At 37.6% G+C, this 12,489-nt stretch overlaps 1 protein-coding gene and 1 pseudogene across 2 annotated transcripts in view; one reads left to right on the top strand and one right to left on the bottom strand.

Annotated features, from left to right (window-relative positions):
- The window catches only part of LOC114085006 (RNA polymerase-associated protein LEO1), a 29,671-nt gene extending 17,571 nt beyond the window's left edge, over positions 1 to 12,100 (top strand). Inside the window, exons 7-12 of one of the 2 annotated variants that reach the window (XM_027926157.3) lie at positions 1,577 to 1,671; positions 2,281 to 2,415; positions 3,517 to 3,652; positions 6,159 to 6,345; positions 9,893 to 9,990; positions 11,877 to 12,100. In XM_027926157.3, the coding sequence (XP_027781958.1) occupies positions 1,577 to 1,671; positions 2,281 to 2,415; positions 3,517 to 3,652; positions 6,159 to 6,345; positions 9,893 to 9,990; positions 11,877 to 11,981 (756 nt within the window). In that variant the 3' untranslated portion in view covers positions 11,982 to 12,100. The remainder of the gene's footprint in view (positions 1 to 1,576; positions 1,672 to 2,280; positions 2,416 to 3,516; positions 3,653 to 6,158; positions 6,346 to 9,892; positions 9,991 to 11,876) is intronic. The other variant, XM_027926158.3, reaches the window with a different exon arrangement.
- On the bottom strand, positions 8,293 to 8,659 carry LOC114085007 (acylphosphatase-1 pseudogene; annotated as a pseudogene).
- Positions 12,101 to 12,489: the final 389 nt, after the last annotated feature.

Genomic DNA, 12,489 nt, shown 5'->3' with positions numbered 1-12,489 from the left:
TTATATTTTATTTTGAGACAGGGTATTGCTGAATTGCTTAAGGCCTTGCTAAATTGTTGAGGCTGGCTTTGAAAGCGTGATCCTCCTGCCTCAGACTCCTGAGCCACTGGGATTATAGGAGTGTGCCACTGTGCCTGGCATCCCTCAGACTATTTTGACACAAATCTCAGATATGATATCTAATTCAAGAGTGTTATTGAGACCTTTAATCAGCTGACTTTATATTTGCTTATTTAGTGAGGAATGAATAAGGAGGGGAAAAACTGGAAGCAAACCATTAAGACACATATGCAAAGACATTGATATTTAACATAGTGGAGATCCAAAATATCTAACTGGGAATGAGAACAGCTGTTTTTATGGTTGATGGTGGAGGAATAGGGAAGTGTAGTCAGTTTTCAAAATGTTGGCTTCTTTTTATTCATTCTTATTCTTTTTAACCTTGTAAGTGTACCCCCCCCCCCCTTTTTTTTGTTCTTTACTGGTATTTTAGTGGGTTTCTAGGATATATCAATAATAAATTTCATGAATTAAATGTGCTGTATTTTCCTGGAAGACTCACTGAGTTGTTTTTTGTTTGGGGATTGAATCCACAGGCAGCTTTGCCACTGAACCATGACCCCAGCCTTTTTTTTTTTTTTTTTTTTTACTTTTTATTTTGAGATAGGATCTCTCTAAGTTGCTGAGGCTGAACTTCCCATCCTCCTTCTTCCACCTCCCTAGTCATGGGGATTATAGGCATATGCCACTGTGTCCAGCCTCACTGAATTTTTAATTTCATTGGTAGTGGTTCTCATTTTCTGAATCTATCTGGTGGGAAACACTATGCAGTAATACAAAATTCATCTCTCAACCTATTCAAATCTGGGGTTTTGATTTTCTTAGATTTTACCAGTCTTAGATTTTCTTAGATTTTACCGGTCTTAAAAGAGTTAATTGGTAGCAGATATAGTGGTACATACACGTAATCCGGCTTTAGCAATGCTGGGAGCTTCCCCACAAATTTTTAAAAATATTTTTTAGTTATACATGGACACAGTATCTTTATTTAGTTTATTTACTTTTTTAATGTGGTGCTGAGAATCGAATCCAGTGCCTCCCACATGGGAGGCAAGTACTCTACCGCTGAGCCACACCCCAGCCGCCAGAGCTTCCCCATTTGTTGGGCAAGTTGGCCAAGTTTTTTGGTCTCACTTCTAGAGTTTTTAGTTCTGTGAGACAACTTACTTATAAGGATCTTAGCTCTAAATTTGACGTGATGGCTCAAGTTTTATCTCCTGCCCTCACAGCTCTCACTGTTGCTCTTAAATTATTCCAGGGCTGCTGGAGATTTGTATCTGCTCAGATCCTCTGTTTCTGATATGGAGAACTTAGAAATTCAGATAAGCTTATTTTTTTTCCTGTTTTTTTGTTTTACATACCACTTTAGGTGATTAAAGTAAGATGGTCTCAACATTGTTTCTTTCTTTGTCACTACCTATGTGTGCTTCTTTTAAGATCATGAGTCTCTTGAGGAGAAAAAAGGCTTGAAGGCAGTTGAACTATAGTTTTCTAAGGCATATGTATTTTAAAACAGGTAGAAAATACCATAAGATGGAGGATACGCCGAGATGAAGAAGGAAATGAAATTAAAGAAAGCAATGCTCGGATAGTCAAGTGGTCAGATGGGAGGTGAGCACAACATGCCTGAAGATTATTGAAATCCCCAGAATGGGCTAAGAAGGAGCAAGTTATGGAGTAGGATCTTATGGGGGGGCTCTCTCTCTCTTTTTTAAAGAGATAGGGGTCTCACTGTGTTGCCTAGGCTGGCCTTAAGCCTCTAGACTACTCAAGCCATCCTCCTACCCCAGCCTTCAGAATAGCTGGGTCTTTAGGCATGCACCACCGTGCCCGACTCAGGGCTACCTTGAGTTTCCATAAGTTATTTCCTGTGATTACGTAGAAAACCTGAGAGAAATAAATAGGTAGTTGGAGGTCATATAGACTGGTGGAAAACATTAAGAGCATGCCAAAAATGTAATCATCTTATTTGGAAAAGTTAGACTGCTCCCTCAGCCCAATTATCTTTTGCTGGGAACATGGTAGAGGCTGGGCAAACACCACAGCAGGTGTTACTCCTGTGTAGTCAGCCATTTTTTAAAAAATCATATATAACTTCTTTATTCTCTTCATTCTTTGTGAACTGTGTAAAGAGAGAAAGCAGCAACTGAATCACATTTTTAGTGAAGTGTATAATGAAAGCTTTGTGACTTTAACATGTGAAGTGTTTCTTCTCTTCAGCATGTCCCTGCATTTAGGCAATGAAGTGTTTGATGTGTACAAAGCCCCACTGCAGGGTGACCACAATCATCTTTTTATAAGACAAGGTACTGGTCTGCAGGGGCAAGCCGTCTTTAAAACAAAACTCACCTTCAGGTAACTATTTTTATCAATGTACTATTTGCTAATGGTAAAAAGCAGTAAAATATAGGTGTTTCTATAGTGCCTGAAACACTAATGTTACCCTACAGTATAATTCACCAAGGACCAAGAACTGATTTTCAGTTCTGAAGGCCCAAAACCTATTTTGTAAAGTACTGTTAGGAAACCAGGTTATATTAACCAGAATTACGAGAGACTATTTTGTAAATCAGAAATTCAATTTATTAATTCCGGTGATTATTATAACTGCCAAAAGGTGTAACATGCTTTTCTTTGCTAGTCCATGTGCCTTTTTCAGTAAAATTGATCTGGTGGGCCAGTTGATAACTACAGGTAGTTTGTGTGCATGTAATCAGAAAGGCATTAAGTTGTCAAATATGGGGCCTGGGATCCTCTCATTGCCCTGTGCTGCTACATCCAATGTGACTGTAGAAGTGTCCCCAAGCAGACTGGAATACACAGGTCAGCTAGTGAGGGCACTACCCTTCCTTTGACTTGAGTTGTTTATCTTTTCCTGATTATAATCAGATCATTCTCCTTGGATAATGCTGATCTTTAGAGGGGACACAATAATGTTGGTTATGATTTAGCTATTTGAGAATTGTTAATGGTCAAAGGATAGACTTTGGAATCAGATAGACCAGTATTTGAATTCCCTTTCCACTTGTGTAACCCTATACAATTTTTGTTCCCTAATCTATAAAATGTAAAATGTGATGATTATGTTATAGGATAGCTGTGGCAATTAAATCAAATATTGTGTGAAACACAAAGCATAGTGCCTGGTACATAGTATCTAATTAATGTTGCCTAAGCCTATCCATTAGTGCTTTTGGAAGGTAATCATGCTATGCAAATCCTTTTGTCTTCCCCAGGCCTCTGTTTTTCACTTTACCCATGAGATAAAAATGTCTTAGTAAACTATATAATAAATAAAGTTCACAGTTCCTAACATAAAATATTTAGTTTGGTGTCCCTGCTTATTTTTCTGATGCATAGGAAATTATCATTGACTTCTTGTTTTTGTGATATGGGTATGACTGGCTCACAAATATATTTAATAAATAATGAGACATTTTTGTTATTTTCTGATAGACCTCACTCTACGGACAGTGCCACACATAGAAAGATGACACTGTCACTTGCAGATAGATGTTCAAAGACACAGAAGATTAGAATCTTACCAATGGCTGGTCGTGATCCTGAATGCCAACGCACAGAAATGATTAAGGTATATTTACTAGTCTTTTCCCTGGATTTTTTTGGTATTCTAAGAACGATACTTCCCAAAATGTCCGTCCATCATCTTATTGGCCCACCCTTTCCCCTTCCAACCAACATGAATAGGGAGCTTGATTAATTTCATAAGCATTGTTAACAGTGAGTGATGTGACAGTAGTGGTAAAATAGACACAGGAGACTAGATTCTTTCCCACAGCGGCCTGAGATTTCAGCCACAAACTAGTGAACTTTCACATATAGTTTTAAAGATCATTAAATCATCTATGTTTGGTTTAGAATCCATGTCAAAAAATCAGTGGGGAGCCGGGGGAATCAGTGCAAGTGCTGGAGACTTAGTATGAAATATAGACCAGGAGTTTGAATGGGAGAGTGCCAAAAGTAGAATCTAGCAGAGTAAGAAAAGGTTGTGTATTTGTTTCTTTTTTTGTTTGTTTCTTGGTGCGAGGAATTGAACCCAGGGCACTCTGCTCTGCTAGGTAAGTATTCCTCCACTGAGCTACATCCCTAGTCCAGTTTTTTCTTTTTTAAATAAGGTCACTTAATAACATTTTACTGATACATTTTCAGATTTGACACAACTGTTAATAATCTTCAAAGATTCAATTCTGGTGCATTTTTACTGAGTGACAGAGCATATGCTTGTATTGACACCAAGGTTTTCTGGTGCAGTGCTTGCTTTGAGAAGCTGAATGCAGCAGTCCATTCTCATGGTCTCCTCTCCATCTTCTCTAATCCTCACTGAATCTTGGTCGTTGTCCTGCTTGCCTCACGTGATTGATTACATTCCTAAGTGAAATGGAATACCTTGAGGCCTAGGCATCTAGTTGCCTCAGGACCTTTCTTATAATCTCATTGGTAAGCTTTAAGAAAAGTTTGGCCCTTGTTCCTGCTTTTCCCTCCAGCCTATTCCTGGAGGCAGATGAACTAACCAGACCCGGAGCAGTGCCTGACCTAAAGGTGCATAAGGAGCATTAAGAAGTCTGGCTTCTTGCTCCATTTCCTCACCTTTTCTATTCAGACAAGTGGAGCTGGAGGAACCTAAGGATTTCATTCTTAGCATTTTGAAGAGTGCTGTGAACCACTCTGAGAATTCCCACAGCCTCTTCCACATCTTCAACTCCTGTGGAAATGTAGACAAGGAGTCAACTAGTTTGTTCTTAGTCTTTATACCACTGTCAGTGACTTTTACTCTAACCTCAGTACAGCCACATGCTAACTTAACCCATAAGTCCCAAATTTTCAATTCTGTGAATATTTCAGTTAAATCAACACATTAAAATAGTTTGGGAATCATAATATAGAGCTTATATATTATATTTATAGAGCTTATAATTATTATGTTAATATTATTACAATATAAAAATAATATTATATACTGTATTTAAATTTTTATAGGTGTCCCACATCTGGGACAATGGAACAAAAAGGGTTAAACACTCTATTGCATAGAATTTCTAACAACAGAATTGGAGTTATATGTGATAATATGCAGCAATTGAATGAGGAAGGTCTTCAAAGAAATGCCAGAATATCCCCAGACTTCCTTTCATCCTCATTTTCTGTGTAAACTTCAAGATGTGGAATGCCAGGCAGCTGAGGAAATGAAGGTGCTCTGCCTTCTGGCTTGGGAACCCCCACACCACTGGGACCTCCTCACTCTGTTGTCAGGATTTGTGGAAAGCTCTCTGGATTGAGGGTTGTGACAGAAATATCTGGGAACCTTGGGACTTTGGTGGAGCCCGGGCGGGTCAGGTATCTGCAGCTCAAGGATGACAGAGACAACCTCCACTGCCCTAGGAAGTCAATTTAGGTGTCCCAGGCATGGAAGGGGTTTCTTAGGCTGGTTGCTTCTCTTTGAACTGTGAATTACAACAGAGAGGACAATGTAGTTCCTGAGACTACTCCTGTGCCAGTTCTGAGTGAACTGGTTAGTATGAGGGATCCCTCCTGTCTCTTTACGCTTGTGTGAGTGGTAACAGAGATGAGTGGAGTACTGTAATCTGAAGACATTATCCTGCTAGGCATTTACAGGTTCTTTATAGTAAAAGTGGGTTCAAGTAGGCCTGAAAATAGTTTGTTTTTAAAAGCTGAATGGTGTCTTAGTTTGTTTTTGTTGCTATAAATGAATACAATAGACTGGGTAATTTTTAAAAATAGATGTTTATTTAGCTCACAGTCTTTGTGGCTAGAAAGTCCAAGAGCATGGCACCAGCATTTCATGAGGGCTTTATTGTTGCATTATAACATAGTGAAGGGCACCAGTTGGTGAGACAGAGCAAGGAGCAGCTGTTTTTTATAACAAAGTCACTCCCATGACCATCCATTAATCTGTTAATGCATAAATTAATCCTTTCTGGACGACACAGCTTCCTGACCCAGTCACTTCCCCCATATCTTACCTCTCAAAGAACTTTAACATATGACTTTGGCGATTAGCACATGCAACCTGGGGGACACCTTCACACATAGCAAATAGTTTATTTGCTTCTTCACAGAAAGAAGAAGAACGTTTGAGAGCTTCCATTCGTAGGGAGTCTCAACAGCGTCGAATGAGAGAGAAACAGCACCAGCGGGGACTGAGTGCTAGTTACCTAGAACCTGATCGATATGATGAGGAAGAGGAAGGCGAGGAGTCCATCAGTTTGGCTGCCATTAAAAACCGATACAAAGGGGGCATTCGAGGTGAGTCTGGGGCAGAATTTAATGTCAAGGTTCCAATTGTTTGAATTGTACATGATCTGAATGCCATGTCACTGGACATTTTTTTCTTCTGGTGCTAGAGATTAAACCCAGCACGTAGTCTATTACTGAGTAATACCTTTGGCCCCTGGACATTTTATTTTTAAAGAACCAGTGTTAACAAGTGGTCCTTTTTAAGGTTTCTGGTCTCATCATTACAGAATTCTTTCAGGTGAGCCTGGAAGGGTAGATAGAAACTGATGTTGCTCCCATTTTCAGTTTTATCCCTTGAACTTCTGCTTTCTAGATTGAAGATTTGCCAGTTATGTTAGAACTTTTCTTATCTTTGTTTTATTACTAACTGGGAATCAAGAGAATCATGACAAAAAATTGGGAATGAAAAAATGCTTGATGTTTTCTTTTATTCTTCCTCTTTTACTTTTTTCTGAGCTGTCCTTTGTAGATTCCTTCCTTTGACAAGTGTTAATAATTCATAATGGGTAATGTTTTTCAGCACATACTGAACCCCAGGCAAGCTCAATACTTGCTGTCCTATTTGATCTCTAAATACTGTGGGCCTGTGTGTGTGTGTGTATTTGTGTGTGTATGCCTGTGTGATGCTGGGAGCAGAACTAAGGGCTGTGTGTATGCTAGGCAAGTGCTCTTCCACTGAGCCACATCCCTAGCCTGACCTATTTCCTTTTATTGTTCTTGTTATTGAGGAAACAAACTTCGAGAGGTTGAGTAACTTGACGAAAGACACATAATTGGTAATTGGCCAATTCTTAAACCAAGGCCATGTGACTTCTAAAATCTTCTTGGGAAAGTAGAACGAGAATAAAGACTTAAAACTAAAGACATAGACATGGAACAGCATGCTATGTTCAGAAGGAGATACATTTCAGTGGGGTTTGTAGGGTGTCATATTTAGGCGTTGGTCTTCAGGCAGTGGGAATAATGAACAATATTAACGACAACATAATATGTGTTTTAGAAAATAATTCTAGTGTAAATTCATATAACAGACTGAATGTGAATAACATTTTTGATAGTCTATATTTCTGTGAGAGAAGAACAATAATATAGAAATATAGAGGTGAAAAGAGAAATAAGAGATGGCAAATATGACAAAGCACTGATATAACAGGGTCTCTTTTCAGTGAATCATCCTCATTAAGCTTCCTAACTATCATAATGTGATCAGTCTTACCACAGACTTAATAGGATACATAAAGTATTTGCAATTAAGTACTTTTCAAAGATGGTGACTCCTGACTTAAGTCTTTCTTCACTTGTCTAACATTTCATTGAAAATCAAATTGTATTTTTCAAGGAAGAAGAAATACCTAGAAGAGAATTACTTATTATGGTCAGTGGAATAAATCCCATAGGGTTATTGTTTCACCGGGTTTACATGAGGAATATAATGAGAATTTGTCTAATGAAACTTTTCCTCTGTAGTGTGTCTTTATTATCATACAATGACTTGTTGCTATGTAACCTAAGCATAATTATTTTGATTCTTAGAAAAGGAAATCATTGTGCCTGTGTGTCATTGGCATATAGATTCTATAAATAATTTAATCTGATCATGTTTATTTATTTGAGATGAGTCTTTTAAGACATAGACCTCATTTAGTAAATAATGAAAGACCTCATAGTAAAAAATATAATAATAATAACAACAGACCTTCTTGGTTCTTACCCAGAGATTCCCCCACAACTGGTGGAAAGATGAGACGCTATAAAGCAAACTCAAGGCTTGGGCTGAACTCCTGACCCTGCTTACTCTGCTTTCAACTCAACTACCTTTTTTTTTTTTTTTTTTTAACATGGTTATAAAGTGTAAAGCTGTGTTCCATCACACATGTAACATGCAATTACAAATATTTGATAAAAAAAGAACTAATTCTAATATTGAACACAGAATAGTTCTATATTATAATAAAAACCAAAACTGACTTTTTCTTGGAAAATTTAAATTCAGGCCATTATTTCACAATTTGGAACTCCAAGTAAGCCAGCTTCAAAATGACTTTCTCATTGCTGAAATTTGCTCTGTCAATTTGCGATTTGGGACTTCCTTTTGTCTCAAGCTATTCCTGCATGCAACGCACGTTGGAGATGAGTCTTTTAAGTCAGTGTTCTGGACCCAGCCTACCAATCCTAACTTTTTACCCTCACCCTGAGTGTACTTGCGGAAAAACACCCCTTGCACCTTCCCCAAAATTGTGTAATCCACTGATACCAAGGTGTCCCCTTCTGCCATGCTCAAACCCGCCTCCTTTTCCCCACAGGGGGCCGAATCACACCTGCGATCACCTACCAACCAACCACCTTTTAAAAAAATTTTTTTATTTGTTATTTTTAGATATACATGACAGTAGAATGTAATTTGACATATTTTACATACATGGATTATAACTTCCCATTCTTGTGGTTGTACATGATGTGGAGTTTCACTGGTCATGTATTCATATATGAACACAGAGAAGTTATGTCAGATTCATTCTACTGTCTTTTCTATTCCCATCCTTCCTCCCTTCCTTTCATTTCCATTTCTGTACTCCACTGAACTTCTACTCTCCACACTTTTTATTGTGCGTTAGCATCCACAAATCAAAGAGAACATTCGATCTTTGGTTTTTTGAGATTGGCTTATTTCACTTAACATAATAGTCCCCAGATCCATCCATTTACTAGCAAAAGTCATAAAATCACTTTTTATTGAATCACTTTTAGAAGATCCTATTATTTCCCTTAACATCTGTGGTCTCATTTGGAAAAAACACAACCTGTTAATAATAGTGTTTGCAACATGAGGGTGTTTTGAGGGTTGAATGATAAATGTTACCTAAAGCTACCATTTGTTGTTTCACCTCATCAGCCTTGAGCATTTGACTGCCCTTCTTTGATATTAAGTATCTTGTCCATAAAATGAAGTTCTAATGCTCTCTTGATTCCCTTTGACACACCTTGGGAATCACAGTGTGCCCCAGGTGGTTTTTCCTGTTGAGTAAAAAAATTATAAAAACACCCATATTTTCCTTTTTCTGGCTGTCCTACAAAACTTTTTCTCATTTTTCAGTGACTACTTTTGTCTAGTGACCTGCTAAGCCTTACCTACCTATTATTTGTCTTGGGACAATAGTACAGAGATCTTTCCATTTTTGCCATTGCTAATTTTCCACAGGAAAAATTAATTTTAAAATTACGCCACACAAAAATAAAAACAACTAAACGTTAAAGATATATTTAGGGATAGAGATGTTTAATATTCAGTTCCTCAGAGATTAAAACACAACAGACAAGTAACACTCAGTTTTTGGGCAGTCCTTAGCTAGGCAAGGAGTTGGAAGAAGGGAAGGATTATATTTGGAGAGAGTAAGTCTATTTCATTTCAATATATTTAGAGCTTTATCTTTAAATCAGCAATTCAAAATTATTTACTTCCTCTGGGGAAAATGTACAATTCTGATAAGAAGGAAACACTGAGATTGAATAGATCACTATCATTGAAAGTCACTCAGTCTAATTCCTTTGCTTTCAGAGGAAAGAGCCAGAATCTATTCCTCAGACAGTGATGAGGGATCAGAAGAAGATAAGGCTCAAAGATTACTCAAAGCAAAGAAACTCACCAGTGATGAGGTAAGCTCACATTTACTTAATCATAAGAGTTGGCTTGTATTCAGGAGCCACCTCCTGGGCATGAGGAGCTCACAGACCAGGAGCATAGATATATATACAATTCACTGAAATTCAGTGCCATACTGTGAACAATAACTAGTAAAAAATTTGTTAAATTAATCTGCACCATATTGGTTTTAAATTAGATGAGGTGACATCTTAATTATACATTTGCAGTGTGTTGAACTGTTGGCAAATGGAAATCCTCATCTAAGCAGATGCTGTTTGTTGCCTGGCAAGCAGAAACTGTTAATGAAAATTCAGAAGTACTATGGAACTCGGTTTATTCCTAGTATTCTCAGAAATGAGATTTTTCTTTGCTTAAAAAAAGACCTTCTGGGCTGGGCAGTTGCAAAATGCCTAACTCAAAAATGCCTCATGCACATGGACCTCTACCTTCACCACCCAAATATTCTCTTGGTCTTCTTTCTTCCCTTCTCTAAATACAAAGACTTTACTTCTGCCTGGACCTCCCAACCTCTGCTACTGCCTCTTCATATTATTCTAGTTCATGTTCTGGGCATGGGCAACAATGGAAGACAATTGCTGTTGGGGTCACTGTACTACTGCACACTGGGATGAAAGTAGACTCCTTACTGTAGGCTCATAACTTTCTTTTTGAGCCCTCCTGTGGTACTCTAGGTCTGTGGGAATGCATTTGTGATAACAAGTCAGGAAACAAGTGTGAGATGCTATCTCGTCCCTCAGAGGGCCAGCCGCTGGGACCATCAGGAAAAAAGTGGGTGCACCAGATTACATCGTACATGTAGAAGCACTCAGTGGTCACAGCAAGATGTCAGGCCTTCCCCAACCTTAACCTTCAAACCATTTGTTGATCCATTTAATTTTTGGCGAGGAGGATAGTGTCATGTTAGTGTCAACTCCTGTAATGAGTATTTGATATTTAAATGATGATATGTTCAAATTCTATTTGTAAAAATTGTGTTATAGACAATTCTCTGAATTCTTTCTGTTAGGACATTGTACAGAATTATTTTAAACAGAGGAAATGTGCATATAGAAGACATTTAATTTCTTCAAGAAATTTTAATTATTCTTTTTAGTTATACTTGACAGTAGAAGGCATTTTGACATCTTCAAATATTTTCTTAAATACTTTTATACTTTTAATATATCCAAACCAAGAAATTATTATTTTAAAAATTAATAGTCTTTAAAATAATGAGTTTTAGATAATGAAAAAAAAAAGCTAAATGCTGAAGAAGCGGAGAAAAAATTTTGACCGATTACCTGATAAGGGTGAATATATTTTAGGACAAGAAATGGTCATACAGGCAAAACTTCCTTGGGAGAACCCTGATCCTTCCCAGGACAGACTCTATTGTGCACTAATTTCTCTATAAGAGATAAATTTTGGTTGCATAGCTCTCTCCTAATATCTACAGGGGCATGAGTTGAATTTTATAGTTTGTAATGAGTCTTGCAGAGTTGTCATTTTACAATGCCTCTAATAGATTTGAAAACTGGCCATCACCTTGACTAGTGGTTTCATTCATCTGTTGAATGTTTTTACTGTAAGTTATTTTGAGCAGGGTATGGTAGCACACGCCTGTAATCACAGCTGTTTAGGAGGATGATGCAGGAGGATTGCAAGTTTGAGGCCAGCCTTAGCAACTGCGAGATGCTGTTTGAAAATTTTTTTAAAAAGAGCTGGGGGTATAGCTGAATGCAAAGTGCCCCGGGGTTCAATCCCCAGCACCAGGAAAACAAACAAAAAGTTACTTTGAGTTATCAGAGGGTCATTTAGCTCAGAGCTATTTTTGATAAACCTTTCCTAGAAATGTTCTCTGTTGAATTTTAGATTTTTAAAAATTTTATCTATTTAGGAGGGTGAACCTTCTGGAAAGAGAAAAGCAGAAGATGATGATAAAGCAAATAAAAAGCATAAGAAGTATGTGATCAGTGATGAAGAAGAAGAAGACGATGATTAAAGTACAAAATGTGAAAACTTTTATATATTTTATTGTATAGTTTGTTTTATAAATATGATGTAAACATGAGTTATTTTGATTGAAACGAATTGATTTGCCTTTGTGTAATTTTAATTGTAATAAAAAAATTAAAAGCAAGTGACTGTGTTTAAGAAATCTACTTTTCCTAAAGCAAGCTGACTTTGTTAGTATTTCCACTGAGTTGGGTTTTCGTGAATTCCTGCTGCTGTACTCCACTTCCTCTCATCCCCACAAAGAGGTCTGCTGGCGAGGAACAAGACTAGGGTGAGGGGGAGTGAGGCCCTCTCTTCAGATGCAGTGTTTAAAGGAGTATGAAAATAACCTCAAGAATCATGTCTATTTCCTCAGACTGCCCTGCAAAAGTACCACAGTACGGTGGCTTAAAACAACAGAAATTTATTCTCTTATAGTTCTGGAGACAGGAAGTTTGAAATCAAGATGTTTGCAGAGCCGTGCTGTCTTCCAGGAAGGATTCTCCTTTCCCTCT

This window comes from Marmota flaviventris, chromosome 2, assembly GCF_047511675.1.
Source record: "Marmota flaviventris isolate mMarFla1 chromosome 2, mMarFla1.hap1, whole genome shotgun sequence".
In the NCBI taxonomy this organism is placed as follows: Eukaryota; Metazoa; Chordata; class Mammalia; order Rodentia; family Sciuridae; genus Marmota; species Marmota flaviventris.
Note: the sequence above shows the minus strand (reverse complement) of the source record. Positions and strands in the feature narration are given on the sequence as shown.